Source organism: Zonotrichia leucophrys, unplaced genomic scaffold, assembly GCF_028769735.1.
Source record: "Zonotrichia leucophrys gambelii isolate GWCS_2022_RI unplaced genomic scaffold, RI_Zleu_2.0 Scaffold_34_1600103, whole genome shotgun sequence".
In the NCBI taxonomy this organism is placed as follows: Eukaryota; Metazoa; Chordata; class Aves; order Passeriformes; family Passerellidae; genus Zonotrichia; species Zonotrichia leucophrys.
Genome location: NW_026992239.1, coordinates 1,081,676 through 1,098,636, shown reverse-complemented (window position 1 = coordinate 1,098,636; position 16,961 = coordinate 1,081,676). Strand labels below are relative to the sequence as shown.

The following is a 16,961-nucleotide window of genomic DNA, read 5'->3' as shown; positions in this document are numbered from 1 at the left end:
GTCCCGGGGCTGTTTTGGGGCTCTCAGGAGGGTCTGGGGGTGACGAGGAGGTCCTTGAGGGTGACCAGATGGGTTGGGAGGGGGTTCGGGGAAAGGTTTGGGGGTCTCAGGAGGGTTTGGGGGTGTCCAGAGGGGATTTAGGGAAAGGTTTGGGGGTCCCGGGGATGTTTTGGGGGCTCCCGGGGGTCCCTGGGGGTCTTTGGCACTCTCAGGGCACTCCCGTTCCCCGCCCTGTCAATCACCCGCCTGTCCCCGCCCATCGCTCAAAACCAATTAATCACCGCCTTCTCTCGGGCTGTAACCCCGCCCCTTCCCTGAGTACGTCTCTCATCTTGGTGGGCGGGGCTTCGCGCTTTGGCGACCAATCAGCGCCGCGCTCGCTGGCGGGATTCCGTCACTTCCGGCAGAAGCGGAAGCGTTGCGGAAGCGGCGGCGGCCCGAGGATGTTTTACCACGTGAGCGGCACCGGGGGGTCACGTGCGGCACCGGGAGGGTCACGTGTCACACCGGGGGGTCACATGTCACACCGGGGAGGGGTCCCGGGGGTGTTCCCGCCCTTGGGGGCCCTGCCGGAGCGGTCCCGGTAACTTCCGGTCCCTCCCGGTAACTTCGGCTGCCTCCCGGTGCCCCCCGCAGATCTCCCTGGAGCACGAGATCCTCCTGCACCCCCGGTACTTCGGGCCCAACCTGCTCAACACCGTCAAACAGAAACTCTTCACCGAGGTGGAGGGGACCTGCACCGGGAAGTGAGCGCGGGAACCGGGGGGGACCGGGAGGGACCGAAAATCCAAAAAACAGCCCCAAAAATCTCAAAACCACCCGCGGAAAACCCAAAATCCCTCCCTGGGACACTCCTGGGATCCTCCCGGGACCTCCCGGTATCCCGAGAACCCCAAAAATGCAAAAACCGGCCCCAAAAGAACCCAAAACACCCCCGGGACCCCCCAAATCCACCCTAAAACCCCCAAAATCCCCATAAATTCTGCTGAGATGCCTCTGGGTCACCCCAAACACCCCCCAAAATCCCAAATGGCCCAAAAAGCCCACAAAAACTCAATAAACCCCAATAAATTTCGCATAAACCCCAATAAATTTCGCACAAATCCCAATAAATCTCAATAAACCCTAATGAACCCCAGTAAGTCCCAATTAAATTAATCCAAATAAGCACAAATAAACTCCAATAAACCTCAATAAAACCCCAATAAATACCAATAAATTTCATACAAACTCCAATAAATTCCAATAAATTTAATATAAATCCTATTACAGGTATGGATTTGTCATTGTTGTCACCACCATTGGCAATGTTGGAGCCGAAGTGATCCAGCCCGGCCGTGGTTTCATCCTTTACCCTGTCCAGTACAAGGGAACCCCAGTAAATCCCAATAAAACCCAATTAATCTCGTTTCAGGTACGGATTCGTTATAGCAGTGACCACCATTGACAACATTGGGGCTGGGGTGATCCAGCCCGGCCGGGGGTTCGTCCTCTACCCCGTCCGCTACAAGGCCATCGTGTTCCGGCCCTTCAAGGGGGAGGTCGTGGACGCCGTGGTCACCCAGGTCAACAAGGTCAGGGGTCACACTGGGGTCACACAGGGAGACAAGGTGACCCTTTGGGGGTGACCCCGAGGTGTCTCGGGAGGGTTCGGGGGGATTTTGGGGGGTTCCGGGGAGGTTTAGGGGGTCCTGAGGGTGTTTTGGGGTCACCCAGGTGACAATTCTGGGGCTCTGCAGGGCCCTGACCCCCCTTCCCATCCCTTTTCCACCCATTTTCTGTCCCTTTTTGTGCCTTTTTTGTCACTTTTTACCCCTTTATTAACCCTGTTTTCCCCTTCTGTTCCTTTCTGTCCCTTTTTGTCCATTTCTGTCCCTTTTTGCCCCATTTGCCCAGGTCGGGCTGTTCACCGAGATCGGGCCGATGTCCTGCTTCATCTCCCGCCACGTGAGAGGGGCGGGGACACCCGAAAAGGGGGCGGAGACAACCCTAAAGGGGCGGGGACACCCAAAATGTCACCGGGGGGAGGGGACACCCCAAAAGGGGGAGGGGACACCCAAAAATGCCACTGAGTGGGGGAGGGGACCCCAAAACTCCTCCTGGGGCCCTCCCTGACCCCTCAACCCCCCCATTTCCACCCAAATCCCTCTGGAGACCCCAAATCTGCCCCAAAATCCCTTTGGGAACCCCAAATCTCCCAAATCTGCCCCAAAATCCTCTGGGGACCCCAAATCTCCCAAATCTGCCCCATAATCCCTCTGGGGACCCCAAATGTGCCCCAGGATCCCATTGGGGACTCCCGGGGACCCCCAGATCCCCCCTGACGCCCCCTTTCCCCCCAGTCCATCCCCTCCGAGATGGAATTCGACCCCAACTCCAACCCCCCCTGCTACAAAACCGTCGATGAGGTGAGGAGGGGTCTTTGGGGGGTCCTGGGGCGTTTTGGGGGGTCCCAGGGGGGTTTAGGGGGGGTCCTGAGGGATCCTGGGGGGGTCTTGTGGATCCTGGGGGGTTCTGAGGGGTTTTGGGGGGGTCCTGGGGGGGTTTCAGGGGGGTCTGGAGGTACTTGGGAGCATCTTGGGGGCTTCTGGGGGGCTTCAGGGGGTTCTTGGGAGGGTCTGGGGTGTCTCAGGGGGTCCCCAATGTCCATCTGTCCGTCTGTCCCCCCCAGGACATCGTGATCCAGCAGGACGATGAGATCCGGCTGAAGATCGTGGGGACCCGCGTGGACAAGAACGACATCGTCAGTGAGGGGGGACCCCAAAAATGGGGGAAAAAAAACCAAAAATGGGGGGGGGGGGAAAGTCCAAAATTTAGAGGGGAAAATCCCAAAATGTGGGGAAAAAAATCACAACATTTGGGGGCCGGAAATCCCAAAATCTGGGGGGAAATCCTGAAAATCTGGGAAAAAAAATCTCAAATTTTGGGGGGGTAAATCCCAAAATTTGGGGGGGGGGGGGAAGCCCAAAATTGGGGAAAATTCTGGGATTTGAGGAGGAAATCCTGATATTCTGGGGGAAAATCACAAAATTTGGGGGGGATTCCTGAAATTCGTTCCTCTCCCCCCCAGTTTGCCATTGGCTCCTTGATGGACGATTACCTGGGTGAGTTCTGGGGGGTCCTGGGGGGATTCTGGGGGTCTCAGAGGGGTCTTGGGGGTCCAGGGGGGATTTTGGGGGGTCCTCGGGGAGCTTTTGGGACTGGGGGCACCCCCAGGGGAATTTGGGGGAGGGGGATTTGGGATCCCTCCACCCTCATCCCTTCCCCTTCTGCCCCCAGGCCTCGTCAGCTGAGCCCCAGCAGCAGTCGCGACCCCTCCTCCATTTGTGCCCCCCCAATTTTGGGGGTCTGTCCCCAGTTTTGGGGGGTTCTGGTGGCAGGGCCATCCCCAGAGCTGGTGGGGCTCTGCCTTTCCCCTCCACATTCCAAATAAAAGGTTTTTTTCACCCGTTTTGCGCCTTTTCCTCTTCTTTTGGGGGGGTTTGGAATTTGAGGAGGGGTCTTTTCCTCTGAGCGGGCCCCACCGCGCCATCGCCGCTTTAAGGCGGCATCGCCCCTTTAAGCGCACCCCTCGTTTCCACGGCAACCGCGCTTTGCGTGGCCGCGCGCCGCTGTCGCGCTGTGCCCCTGTCCCCCTTCCGCGCTTTGCGGCCGCGGCCCGGCCTTCTCTCCGCGCTCTCCAAGATGGCGGTGTCCGGGGTGAGTGCGGCCGCCGCCGCCATCCGCCGCCATCCTCCTTTCCCCGCCGCCCCGCTGCCTCCCCGCCGCCACCGGGAGAGCCGCGGGACACCGGGGATGAGGCTCGGCCGGGTCCGGAGCGGCGGGGATGCTCCGGGAGGCGCGGATGGCGGTGGGAAGGGAGCGGGGGGGGGCGGCCCTGAGGGGAGCCGGGCTCGGAGGGGGCGGAGGGGGTTTGGGGGTGTCCCTTCATGAGAGGAGGGGGGGTTGTCACCCTTGGGGACACTTTGGGGACACCCTTGGGGACATTTTGGGGGCCCCCTGCCCCGATTTCCCCCCAAATCCTGCCCGGGGACCCCAAAATCGGGGGTCCAGGGCCCTCATTCCCCTGTGCTCCTCCATATCGGGACCCTCAGTGTCACCCCAGAGTCCCAAATCTTGGGGACGTTCTGGGGACACTTTGGGCACCCTCTGACCGTCCTGTACCCCGAAACCTGTGGGGGTTTCACACTCCAATCACAGCTTTAAGTCCCCAGTTCGGGACTCCCTCTGTCACTCCTGTGTCCCAGATCTTGGGGACACTTTGGTGACTTTTTGCGGACACTTTTGGGACACTTTAAGGGACATTTTGGTGACACTTTGGAGACCCTCTGGACATCCTATACCCCAAAACCCGGGGGGATTTCACACCCCAATCACTGCGGGTCCAACTTTAAGTCCCCAGTTCAGCACCCCCAGTGCCACAATGTCCCAAACCCTAGGGACACTTTGGTGACATTTTGAGGATACTTTAGGGACACTTTAAGGGACATTTTGGGGACAGTTTGGGGGATCTCTGGGCATTCTGTACCCCAAAATCTGGCGCGATTTCAGACCACGATCACTGCGGCTCCCCAATTCGGGACCCCCTGTGCCATCCCAATGTCCCACATTTTTGGGGATACTTCGGGGACATTTTAAGTGATATTTTGGGGACACTTTGGGGACCCTCTGGACATCCTGTACCCCAATATTTGTCACAATTTCAGGCCCCAATCACTGTGGGTCCAACTTCAGGTCCCCAATTCGAGACCCCCTGTGCCACCCTAGTGTCCCAGATTTTTGGGGACACTTTGATGGTACTGTGGTGACACTTTAAAGGAACTCTAAGGGACATTTTGGGGACACTTTGGGGACCCTCTGGATGTCCTGTGCCCCAGTATCTGTCACAATTTCACACCCCAATCACTGCGGGTCCAACTTTAAGTCCCCAGTTTGGGACCCCCAGTGCCACCCCAATGTCCTAAACCCTGGGGACACTTTGGGGACACTTTGGGGAATTTCTGGGCGTCCTGTACCCCAAAACCTGGCGCGATTTCAGACCACGATCACTGCGCGTCCCCAATTCGGGACCCCTGTGCCACCTCAATGTCCCAAATTTTTGGGGACTTCGTTGGGACACCCTGGTGACGCTCTGGTGCCATCCCCAGACCCTGTACACGTACCCCGAGAACTGGCGAGCCTTCAAGGCCCTGATTGCTGCTCAGTACTCGGGCGCTCGGCTCCGCGTGCTCTCCAGCCCGCCGCACTTCAGCTTCGGCCACACCAACCGCAGCCCCCAGTTCCTCAAGAAGTTCCCTCTGGGAAAGGTAAAATAGTCATAAAATAACCCAAAAGTTGGGGTTTGGGGGTTTGGGGAGGTTCAGACCCCCCAGTTCCGCAAGAAGTTCCCTCTGGGGAAGCTGGGGTCTGACCACAAAAAACACCCTAAAAACCCCAAAAATCAGAATTTGGGAAGTTTGGCGTAAACAGAATTTGGGGTTTGGGGAGGGAACTTGAGGTTTCTGGGGGACTTGGGGTTTTTGGGGGGATTTGATATTTTTGAGGGAATTTGAAGGTTTTGGGGTGGGAATTTAAAGTTTTTGGGGATTTTGAGGGGAGAATTTGAGGGTTTTTTGTGGGGGGGTTGAGGTGGACATTTGGGTTTTTGGGGGAGATTTGGGATTTTTTTAGGTGTGAATTTAAAGGTTTGGGGTAATTTTTGATGGGGCAGTGTAAAGTTTTGGGTTTTTTGGGGGCTTATTTTTGGGGTTTTGGGAGTTTCACTCCAAATCTCCCCCGCAGGTCCCGGCCTTCGAAGGCGACGACGGATTCTGCGTCTTCGAGAGCAACGCCATCGCCTACTATGGTGGGTCATTAATTAATTAATTGGCCTGATTGGGCCTTAATTAGTGCGGCTCTGCCCTTAATTGGCTTTGTTCCTCTTGATCGATTAATTCATTAATTGATTAAGCCTTTCCTGTGGGGCTCAGAATCAATCAGGGATAGCTCATTAATGATCTCCTTTGCTCATTAATGACTCTTCCTATCCTTTAACGAGTCTTTCCCCTAATTAATGCTCCTCTTGGCTAATAAATTATCCTGCTGGTTAATTAATTAACTGTTTCACCCCCAGTGAGCTCCAACCTCATTGCTTCAATCCCCCTCTTAATGTGTTCTTGCCTTTTAACCAGTTTTGCATCTAATTAACGACCCTCCTGGCTAATTAATGATCCCCTTGACTAAATAATGATCCCACTTGGCCAATTAATTAACCCTTTTTACTTCTTAGTGAATTCAAGATAAGAGTTCACAACTTTGATCATTCCTTGTTGCTTTACCCTTTAATGGGTGTCTCACCTAATTAACGAGCCCCTGGCTAATTAACGACCCTCGTGGCTAATTAGTGTCTATGCTGGATAATTAAATACCCTGTTGGTTAATGAATTAACCCTTTCTGGCACAGTGAGCACAGAGGAGCTGCGGGGCAGCACCAACTTCATCACTTTATTCTCCATTAATGATCCCTCATTACTCATTAACGATTCCTCTTGGCCTTTAATGAGTCCCTCCCCTAATGAACGCCCCCCCGGCTAATTAATGACCCTGTTGGTTAATTAACTAACCCTTTCCCGTGCAGTGAGCACGGAGGAGCTGCGGGGCAGCACCCCTGAGGCCGCGGCCGCTGTCCTGCAGTGGGTGAACTTCGCCGACAGCGACGTCGTCCCCCCGGCCAGCACCTGGGTGTTCCCCACGCTGGGCATCCTGCACTACAACAAACAGGTCTGGGGAGATTTAGGGGTTTTTAAGGGGGGTCTCGAGGGAGATCTGAGGGGATTTGGGAGGGTCAGGGGTGGTTTTGGGGTTCCCCTCCCCAGTTTTGGGGTCCATTCCCCAATTTCAGGTTCCCCATCCCAATTTTGGGGTGCATTCCCCGATTTCAGAGTGACCCGTCCCAATTTTGGGATGCATTCCCCATTTTGGGGTCCATTCCCTCATTTCCAGGTCTGTTCCCCAGTTTTGGGGCCCATTTCCATATTTCGGGCCTTGTTCCCCAATTCTGGGGTCCCCCATCCCAATTTTGGGTTCTGTTCCCCATTTTTGGATTCCGTTCCCCATTTTTGGGATCTATTCCCCGTTTTTGGGTTCCATTCACTGATTTTTGGTCCCCCAGGCCACAGAGGTGGCGAAGGAGGAGGTCCGGAAGGTTCTGGGGGTCCTGGACGGGCACCTGAGAACCAGAACGTTCCTGGTGGGGGAGAGGGTGAGCCTGGCCGACATCAGCCTGGTCTGCGCCCTGCTCTGGCTCTACAAACAGGTACCATGGGGATTTGGGGCCATTTCGGGGCATTTTGGGTCATTCTGGGGCTGTCAGGGAGGTTTTTCAGAATCCCAGAGGGGTTTAGGGGTGTCCTGGAGGTGATTTTGGGGATCCCAGGTGTATTTAGGATGTATTTCAGGTGTGTTTAAGGTATTTGCTCTCTCCCCAGGTGCTGGACCCGGCGTTCCGGGGCCCCTTTGGGAACGTCACGCGCTGGTTCCTCACCTGCCTGAACCAGCCCCAGTTCAAGGCCGTGCTGGGCGAGGTGCAGCTGTGCCAGAGGATGGCCCAGTTCGACGGTGGGCACACCTGGGGGTGTAACACACCTGGGCACACACCTGGGGGCACCCATGGGGTATAACACACCTGGGGAGACGCAGCTGTGCCAGAGGATGGCCCAGTTTGACGGTGGGCACACTTGGGGGAGGTGCAGCGAATTTTTGGTCATTTTTTGCCTAAAAAAAGCCCAAAATCGATCTGATTTTATTACGTAAAAAATTCACAAAAAATGTGAATTTTTGGGCGTTTTTTGCCTGAGAAACTTCCAAATTAATCAAATTTATTTTGTTAACAAAGCCAAGAAGTTTGCGGAGAGCCAGGCCCGCAAGGACAAGGACAAGGAGCCCGCCAAGAAGGGGGAGAAGGGGGAGAAGGAGCCCCCCAAGAAGGAGAAGCCCCCCCGGAAGGAGGAGAAGCGGCCGCAGCCCGAGGAGGAGCTGGACGAGTGCGAGCAGGTCCTGGCAGCCGAGCCCAAGGCCAAGGACCCCTTTGCACACCTGCCCAAGAGGTGGGGACACACTTGGGACACACCTGACATGCCTGGGGACACTGAGGAGTCAGGGGTCATCACTCTGAGGGCTCAGGGGACACTCAGGGGTCACTCTGTGTGTCCGTCTGTCCATCTGCAGTCCGTTTGTCCTGGACGAGTTCAAGCGCAAGTGCTCCAACGAGGACACGCTGAGCGTGGGGACACGGAGGGGTTTGGGGTCACACCATGGGGTCAGGGTCACAGTGAGGGGTTCAAGGTCACACTGGGGTCTGTCCCTGACTCCCCATGTCCGTCTGTCCATCCGCAGTCCGTTTGTCCTGGACGAGTTCAAGCGCAAGTACTCCAACGAGGACACGCTGAGCGTGGCCCTGCCCCATTTCTGGGAGCACTTTGACCGCGAGGGTTGGTCCCTGTGGTACTGCCAGTACCGGTACCCCGAGGAGCTGAGCCAGACCTTCATGAGCTGCAACCTCATCACAGGTGTGTGCCTTCCTCACCCTCATCTTCATCATCTTCATCCTCATCCCCATCCCTGTCCCTGTCTGTGTCTGTGTCTGTGTCCTTGTCCTTCCCTACCCTGAGGAGCTGAGCCACACCTTCATGAGCTGCAACCTCATTACAGGTTTTTCCCATTTTCTTGCTTTTTTTCCCATTTTCCTGATTTTCCCCATTATTTCCTGGTTTTTTCCCATTTTTCCCTCTTTTTTTCCCTTTTATTTCCCATTTTCCCCATTTTTTTTCATTTTTTTCCCGTTTTTTCCCTTACCCCCCCTTTTTCTTTTTGCTTTTTTCCCTGGTTTTTCCCATTTTTTCCCATTTTCTCTCCCCCGTTTTCCCAGGGATGTTCCAGCGCCTGGACAAGCTGAGGAAGAACGCCTTCGCCTCCGTGGTGCTCTTTGGGAAGGACCACGACAGCAGCATCTCGGGGGTCTGGGTGATGAGGGGGCAGGAGCTGGCCTTCACGGTGAGGAAATACCAAAAAACACAAAATTTACCCCAAAAAAATCACTGAGGTGGAGTTTACAGGGAGAAAACCCCAAAAATCTCCACTGAAATATCCCAAAAATCCCAATTTCCGTGGGGTTTTTGATGGAAATATCCGATTTTTTTGCAGAAAACTTATTTTTTTAACCAATGCCCAATTTCTCTGGTTTTTCCCCCATTTTCCCCAACTGTGCCAGGACTGGCAGGTGGATTACGAGTCGTACACCCCAAAATCCCAATTTCCATGCAGTTTTTGACAGAAATATCTGATTTTCACGGGGTTTTCAATCGGAATATCAGATTTTTTTGCAGGAAACTCAGGGTTTTTGTCGCTAACTCCCGATTTCTGTGTTTTTCCCCCCGTTTTTCGCAGCTGTGCCCGGACTGGCAGGTGGATTACGAGTCGTACACCTGGCGCAAGCTGGACCCCGACAGCGCCGAGTGCCGGACGCTGGTGACCGAGTATTTCATGTGGGAGGGCGAGTTCAGGCATGTGGGCAAGCCCTTCAACCAGGGCAAGATCTTCAAATGAAATGGGGCAAATTCCTCGGGTTTTGGGCAAAAAATCCGGGGTTCCAGAGCCCTTCAACCAGGGCAAAATCTGCAAATAAAGTCCCGTGATTTTGGGCAAAAATCCCGGCGTTTGCGGTCAAAAATTCGATTGTTTTTGGTCAGAAATTGAAGAGTTTCAGGGCCCTTCAAGCAGGTCAAAATATTTAAATAAAATTTGGGTTGAAATCCTGGGATTTTGGACAAAAATCCTGGGTTTCAGGGCCTTTCAAGCGGGGCAAGGTCTTTAAATAAATTGGGTGAAAATCCTGGGATTTTGGGCAAAAATCCTTGGGTTTCAGAGCCTTTCAATCAGGGCAAGATCTTCAAATGAAATCCCAGAATTCTGGGCTGAAATCCCAGGATTTCGGGGCCCTCTGGGAGTTTTGTTTCTCCATCCAATAAAAAGTTTGGGACAGGACGAGAGTTTGGAGTGGTTTGGGGTTTTTTGGGCAATTTGGGGGTTTTGGGGGATTTAGGGATATTCCAGGGAGTTCCAAAAGGTTCCAGGATATCCCAGGGTATCCAAAATTCCCAATTTTTCCCTCAAATCCCTCAAAAGCTTCGATCAGGATGAGAACCTGGAGCAGTCCCGGGAATTTTGGGGGGTCCTGAGGTGACCCCAGCCCCAAAAAACCCAAAAAAGCCCCAAAACCTCAAAAAAAACCCAAAACAAACCCAAAACAAACCCCAAAAAATCCCAAATCCCAACAAAATTGGGGCAGAAATTCCAGAATTTTCTGGGAATCCTCTCTAGAATCCCCTCCCCCACATCTGGGGGGGCACTCCCAGTATAAACCAGTAAAAAACCAGTAAGCACCCCCAAACCAGTACAAACCAGTAACCCCTCCCCCATTTCCTTCCTGGGCTTCCCCTCCCCCACCCCGGACAGCGCCAGATGTGGCCCCGCCCCCTCCCCCCCCAGCTGCCACATCTGGATCCAGTTCGGTTCCAATTTGATCCCAGTTTAGCCCCAGTCCCTCCCAGTTTGTTCCCAGTTCGGTTCCAGTTTGTTCCCAGTTTGATTCCAGTCCCTCCCAGTTTGTTCCCAGTTTGATTCCAGTCCCTCCCAGTTCCCTCCTGAGTCATCCCCGGGCGGTGACAGCGCCCCCCCCATTGTCCCCTCCCCACCCTGGGGCCCCAAATCCCGCGGGGGGAGGGGACACCTGGGGGGGGGTCCCACCTGTGCCAGGTGCGGCGGCACCGCCCGGGCATCCCCGGGGCCGGGCCACGCCCGGTGTCACCGCAGCGTCACCGCAGCGTCACCAGGGGCCACACCCGGCCGGGCCACGCCCCGGTGCCACTGCCAAGCCACGCCCAGCGCCACCAAGGTGTCACCAGGGGCCACGCCCGGCCGGGCCGCGCCCCGGTGCCACCAAAGTGCCACCAGGTGTCACCGCCAGGCCGCGCCCAGCGCCGCCAAGGTGCCACCAAATGTCCCACGGGGAGGTGGCGCTGCTCAGGTGCCACCAAAGTGCCCCAGGGTGAGCTGGCACCCCTCGAGTGCCACCAAGTGTCCCAAAGTGCCCCCAGGTGTCCCAGGTGAGCTGGCACTGCTCAAGTGCCACCCGAGTGCCCCAGGGCGGTGTCACCGTGAGCTGTCCCCACCCAGGTGCCACCACCGCTGTCCCTCCTATCCCCGTCCCGCGGCTCCCGGGAATCCGGGAATTTTTGGGAATCCAGGAATTACGGAATTGAGCAATTTTTTGTGAATTTTGGTGAATTCCGAGGTTCCCCCGCGCTGCCCCCCCCAGACCCCCCTGCCGCCCCCCCTTTGTCGCCCACGTGTCCCCAAGCGCGGCCCCGGTGGCGCCGGGCCAGGGCGGAATCCCAAACATCCAAAATCCCAAACAGACAAAATCCCAAACAGCCAAAATCCCAAACAGCCCAAATCCCAAACAGCCAAAATCCCAAACATCCACAATCCCAAACATCCACAATCCCAAACATCCACAATCCCAAACATCCACAATCCCAAACAGCCCCTTCCTCCCCGCCCCGGGGGGTCCCGTCGTGTGTCCCCCCCCGTGTCCCTTCCAGCGGTGTCGCCACATCTGGAGGTGACAGCGGATCCGCCCCTCCCCCACCCCGAGCCGCGTTTTTGGGGGGAGGGGCGGCCCAAGGGGACCCCCGGGCAAGGGGGGGTGTTCGGGGGTGTCCCCGGTGCCCCTCGGTGTCCCCCAATGTCCCCCCCCCGTGTCACCTTTGTGTCCCCCTCCCGTGTCCGCCCCATGTCCCCCCCCGTGTTCCCGGTGTCCCTTCGTGTCCCCCCCGTGTCCCCCTGGTGTCCCCCCGGGCGTGGCGGGGCCCGGGGCGGGGCCCGGGGGGGGCGGGGGTGATGAGGCAGCGCTCGGGAATGCGCCGGGATTTGGCACCGGAGGCTCCGGGACCGCCCGGAACGGCCGCGGATCGGCTCCAAAACGGCCCCGGGAACAGGTCCGGGAGTGGCTCCAGGACTGCCCGGGAACGGCCCCAGAACGGCTCCAAAACAGTCCCGGGAACGGATCCGGGAGTGGCCCCAAAACGGGCCCGGGATCGGCTCTGGATCGGACCCAGATCGGTCCCGGGATTGGCTCCAGAACTGTCCGGGAATGGTCCCAAAATCACCCGGGACCGGCCCCGGTTCCACTCGGGAGCAGCCCCAGGATCGGCCCCGATCCCACCCAGGACCTGCCCCAAAACGGCCCCAGAACAGCCCCAAAAGGGCCCCGGAACCGGCCCCAGAATGGTCCCGGTACCACCCCGGGAACGGCCCCAGAACCGGCCCAGGGTCGGTCCTGGTCCCACCAGGAACGGCCCCAAAATCAACCCCAAAATGGCCCCAAAGCAGCCCCAAATTGACTCAAAATTGCCCCAAATTGCCCCAAAATGGGCCCCAGTTCCACCGGGAACGGCCCCGGAACCGCAGGTGGGGAAAGAGATCGGGAAGGGGAATTTGAGGATAATTTCAGAGGAATTTGGAGAAAATCAGGAGAATTTGAGGGAATTTGGGGGAAATTCAGGAGACTTTGGAAGAGTTTGGGGAGATTTGGGAGGAATTGGATTTTCAAGAGTGGGGAAAGTCCCGGATTTTGGGAAGACTGTGGCTCCCAGTATGGACTGGGCCGAACTGGGAGCAGCACCTGAGGGTCCCGACACCCCCCAGTGCCCCCCAGTCCCTGCCCAGTATCCTCCAGTCCCATCCCAGCATAGCCCAGTATGCCCCCAGTACCCCCAGTGCCCCCCAGTCCTGTCCCAGTGCCCCCAGTGCCCCCCAGTTCTGGGTGATTCTGGGGGTCTGGGGGATTGCCCCCCTCCCGCCCCCCCCCGGATTTGGGGCTCACCTGGGGGGGTTGGGGTTACCTGGGGGGGGCGGGGCTTGGGACTCACCTGGGGAGGTGGGCGGGAATTTGGGGGGGAAGGGGGAGGGGCCGGGGGTCCCAGTCCGGGATTGTCCAACAGAGCCCGGACCGGAACCGGGACCAGAACCGGGACGGGATCGGGATCAGAACCGGGACTGAAACCGGGACTGGATCGGGATCGGAACTGCGACTGGATCAGGTTTAGGAGTGGGACCAGATCCGGACCGGGACCAGAATTGGACCAGGACTGGGATTAAAATCGGGACCAGATCGGGATCAGAACCAGACCAGAACCGGGAATAGACAAGGCCCAGAATTGGGCCAGAACCGTGGCCCCGAACAGGGACTAGACCTGGACCAGAATTGCCCCGTTCCCGGGCCAGAACCAGGACCAGACTGGGACCAGAACCGGGCTCAGGACCGGACTAGACCTGGACCAGAACCGGGACCAGACTGGGACTAGAACCTGACCCAGAACTGCCCCAGGCTGGACCCAGAACAGCGCCAGCCCGGGACCAGAACCAGGACTAGACCGAGCCAGAACCGCCCTGTACCAGGCCAAGAACGGGGCCCAGACCGGGACTGGAACTGGGCCCAGACCGGGACCAGACCGGGACCAGACCCGGGCCCGGACCCGCCCCGTCCCGAGCCCAGATCCGCTCCAGTCTGGGACCAGAACCGGGCCCAGAACCGTGTCCAGAGCAGCCCCGTCCCGGTCCAGTCCCGGCGCCGGTCCCGTCCCGGTGCCGTTCCCGTTCCCGTTCCCGGTCCGGGCGCGCCGGGGCCGCTCCCGCTGCGCCGCCGCTCGCTCGGGGCTGTCCCGGGCCGCTCCCTGTCCCGGGGCCGGGCCGGGCCGGGCCCTCCCCGGGGGCGGGGGAGGCTCCGCCGCTCTACAAGAGCCGGGAGCCGCCCGGGCGCGGCCACTCCGCACGGACCGAGCCGCGGGGGCCGCTCCGGTCCCGGCACCGGCACCGCCATGGCCCGGCCCGGCCGCTGAGCCCGCAGCGCGCAGGTACCGGGGGCACCGGGACCGGACCGGGGACACCGGGGGGCACCGGGACCGGACGGGGGGCACCGGGACAGGAGCGGGACGGGCGGCGGCTCCGGGAGGGGCGCGAGGGGGTCCCGGGACGGTCCCGGGGCGGTTCCGGTGGTCCCGGGAGTTGCCGGGGAAGTGTCCGGAGGAGTCCCGGGGGGCTCCGGGAGCGCCGGGAGGGCGGGGGGGGTCCCGGTGGTCCCGGGACGGGCCCGGGAGGTTCAGAGAGTGGCACGGGCGTGTCCCGGGGGGTCCCGGTGATCCCGGGGGGTCCCGGCGGTGTCCCGAGGTGCGGGGTGGGTCCCGTGACGCTCTCGGGGGGTTCCGGTACCGCCGTGGGTTCGGGGGGGGGTCTCGTTTGTCCCGGGGGGGCTCCGGGAGCGCCGCGGGACGGGAGGAGGGGGGGGAACCCACGCGTGTCCCGTGACCGAACCTGGGGGGGGTCCCGGGGGGGTCCCGGGGGGGTCCCGGGGAGTCCCGGAGCTCCGGGGGGTCCCGGGGGGGGCGGGGCAGCCCGGGGGGTTCCCGGGGGGGTCCCGGGGATCCCGCGCGCGCTCAGGGCGTGGCCCCCCCCCGCACCCCCCCCCTCCGGCCGCGCCCGGGGAGTCCCCGGTGGGGGCGGGGCCGCGGTTCCCCCCCTCCCCCCCCTCTCAGGGCCCCGCCCGGACCGGGGGGACCCTGGGGGGGGGTCCCGGTGCGGATTTTGGGGAGGGGGGCGGGGGGGGATCCCCGGGATCCCGCGAGGGCGCGGCCGCGCGTGGGCGCTCGGTTAATGAGGGTTCGGTAATTAACGCTCATCAGCGCCGCTCGCAGCGCGGGGGCGGCGATTTTGGGGGGGGGGGAGGCGCGGTGATTTTGGGGTTCCCAAACCCCCCAGGGACGGGGATTTGGGGATTTGGAGAAGAGAATTCGGGGAGGGGGATCCCCCCTTTCCCCCCCCGCGGTCTCTGCCGCTTTTGGGGTGGGGGCGGTGATTTTGGGGTTCCCAAACCCCCCCCAGGGCCGGGAAAATTTGGAGATTTGGGGAGGGGGTCCCCTTTCTCCCCCCTCTTCCCCCCCCGCGGTCTCTGCGGTTTTTGGGGCGCGGCCACTCTGGGCGCCACTTCCCCCTTTGCCCCCCCCCCCCAGAATTGGGGACACCCCCACCCCCGCCCCACCCTGGGACCCCCAAACTCCACCGGGGCCGGGGGCGATTCCCGCGCGCCCCCTCCCCAAATCCGGGCGCGTTTTGGGGTTCCCGGGGCGGGTTTGGGGAGGGGGCCGGGCGGGGCCGGGGACACCCCCGGACGGTGCCGCGGGCAGCGGCCGGGCCGGACCCGGTGGAACCGGTCCGGGACCCTCCCGGAGCCGCGCGGTGCCCGCCGCCCGCGGGACTCTCGCTCCAGCCGGTCCGACCGGTACCGGCCGCGGCCCCGCCCGCTCCTCCTCCTCCTGCTGCAGCTCCTCCTGGGCCTGGGGTTCCTTCCCATCTTTTCCCCATTTTTTCCTATTTTTCCCAATTTTTTCCCAGTTTTTTTCCCAATTTTCCCCCATTTTCTTCCCAATTTTTCCCAATTTCCTCCCTTTCCTCCCCCTTTTCCCCTCCTTTTCCCCTTTCCCCACCTTTTCTCCCCATTCCCCCTCTCATTTTCCCCTCATTTCCCTCCTCTCTTCCCCATTTCCCCCCCATTCTACCCCCATTTCCCCATTTTTTCCCCATTTTCCCCCATTTTCCCCCTTTATTTTTCCCGGTTTTTTCCCATTTCCCTCCGTTTTTTGGGAAGCTTTTCCTGGATTTACCTTTTCCAGGGAGGGTCCCCGGCCCCGCCCGGATTTGGGGAGGGGTCACAGCTCACGGGAGCCCCCAGACTTGGGTCTGGCCCCGGACGGGCGGGAAAAAATGGGGAAAAAGTGGGAAGAAAATGGGAAAAGTTGGAAAAATTGGGAAAAAATGGGAGGCGGGGGGGGTGATTGGGGACCCCCCATTGGTGACACAGTGACAGCGGGAGGTGACACCGGGGGGGGGTGACACCGGTGACATCCCCTCCCCCCCCCGCCCGGTCCCTCTGCGGCTTTTTGGATGCGGGGGGGGGAGGGGGGGGCACTAAAAATACCGCGGGGGGGGAGGGGAGGGGAGGGGGGGCGCACGTGGTTTGCACCCCAAAAATAGCGCGGGGGCGCGGGGGGGCCGGCATTGCCCGGGGGGGACACTCGGAGCTGGGTCACCCATGGGGGGGGGACACGTGTGACCCCTCCCGCCGCGAGCAAATGGGTGAAACTGGTGAAAAAACGGTGGAAAATGGTGAAATTTGCGTTTTGTGGCTCATTCCCGGCGCGGGTGCCGCTCCCAGCGCTCGGGGCCGCTCTGAGTCACCCCCGGGCCCCCCCCGTGTCCCCCCCCCCCCGCTCTGAGTCACCAACCCGTCCGGCCGGCACCGAGCGGAGCCTTCCAGAACCTTCCGGGCCCTGAGGGGGGCGGGGGGACACCCCGGGGGGGGCACCGGGCAGCGCGACCCCCCCGTAAAGAGTGACACTGCCCCCCCAAAGGTGTCACCAACCCCCCCCCCAAAATGTGTCACCGCCCCCCCGTCAGTGTCATCGCCCCCTCCCAAGTGTCACCACCTCCCCACCCCCCCCGTGTCCCCCTCCCCGTTTTTTGGGGGGGTTTTGTGCAAAAAAAAAAAAAAAAAAAAAAACGAAATTGTCTAAAAACTGAGAAATTTCCTCAAAATTTCAGGGTGGGGGGGGCAGGGCGCGGGGGGACTCGGTGACAAGGGAGAGGTGACAAGGGAGAGGTGACAAGGGAGAGGTGACAGGGACAGGTGACACCCCCCCACCCTGCCCGCCCTTCCCGACCGGAATTCCCGCGAATCCCAAAAATTCCGCGGGCTCCGAGCGGGCCCTGGGGACATCGGGGGGGTCCCCAAAGTGTCCCCGGGGGTGTCCCCGCTGTCCCAGCGCTGTCCCCATGTCCCCGATGTCCCCCCTGATGTCCCCCGTGTCCCC

At 59.8% G+C, this 16,961-nt stretch overlaps 3 protein-coding genes across 4 annotated transcripts in view; all 3 read left to right on the top strand.

The window, feature by feature from the left end:
- The first annotated feature begins 327 nt into the window (after positions 1-327).
- POLR2G (RNA polymerase II subunit G) lies at positions 328-3,451 on the top strand. Its single transcript, XM_064737031.1, has 8 exons — positions 328-455; positions 637-746; positions 1,415-1,574; positions 1,897-1,947; positions 2,343-2,408; positions 2,672-2,743; positions 3,071-3,104; positions 3,280-3,451. The coding sequence occupies exons 1-8, from the start codon at positions 444-446 to the stop codon at positions 3,291-3,293; spliced, it is 519 nt and encodes a 172-aa protein (XP_064593101.1). The 5' UTR covers positions 328-443; the 3' UTR covers positions 3,294-3,451.
- Positions 3,452-3,602: 151 nt separating this feature from the next.
- EEF1G (eukaryotic translation elongation factor 1 gamma) lies at positions 3,603-10,025 on the top strand. The gene is made up of 10 exons (XM_064737079.1): positions 3,603-3,699; positions 5,148-5,306; positions 5,782-5,845; positions 6,617-6,759; positions 7,151-7,294; positions 7,467-7,596; positions 7,874-8,084; positions 8,374-8,546; positions 8,906-9,030; positions 9,424-10,025. The coding sequence occupies exons 1-10, from the start codon at positions 3,685-3,687 to the stop codon at positions 9,580-9,582; spliced, it is 1,323 nt and encodes a 440-aa protein (XP_064593149.1). The 5' UTR covers positions 3,603-3,684; the 3' UTR covers positions 9,583-10,025.
- A 3,855-nt stretch (positions 10,026-13,880) lies between these two features.
- The window catches only part of AHNAK (AHNAK nucleoprotein), a 22,885-nt gene continuing 19,804 nt past the window's right edge, over positions 13,881-16,961 (top strand). For both annotated transcript variants that reach the window (XM_064737008.1, XM_064737006.1), the window contains exon 1: positions 13,881-13,952. The gene's annotated coding sequence lies outside the window, so the exon portion shown is untranslated. The remainder of the gene's footprint in view (positions 13,953-16,961) is intronic.

What these genes read in the sequence shown, in the direction of transcription:
- EEF1G (XM_064737079.1), top strand. An exon ending in TGCTCTGGCTCTACAAACAG is followed by an intron (nt 7,295 to 7,466) that starts GTACCATGGGGA and finishes CTCTCTCCCCAG; the next exon opens with GTGCTGGACCCGGCGTTCCG. An exon ending in GAGCTGCAACCTCATCACAG is followed by an intron (nt 8,547 to 8,905) that starts GTGTGTGCCTTC and finishes CCGTTTTCCCAG; the next exon opens with GGATGTTCCAGCGCCTGGAC.
- POLR2G (XM_064737031.1), top strand. An exon ending in GAGGGGACCTGCACCGGGAA is followed by an intron (nt 747 to 1,414) that starts GTGAGCGCGGGA and finishes ATCTCGTTTCAG; the next exon opens with GTACGGATTCGTTATAGCAG. An exon ending in CCTGCTTCATCTCCCGCCAC is followed by an intron (nt 1,948 to 2,342) that starts GTGAGAGGGGCG and finishes CTTTCCCCCCAG; the next exon opens with TCCATCCCCTCCGAGATGGA.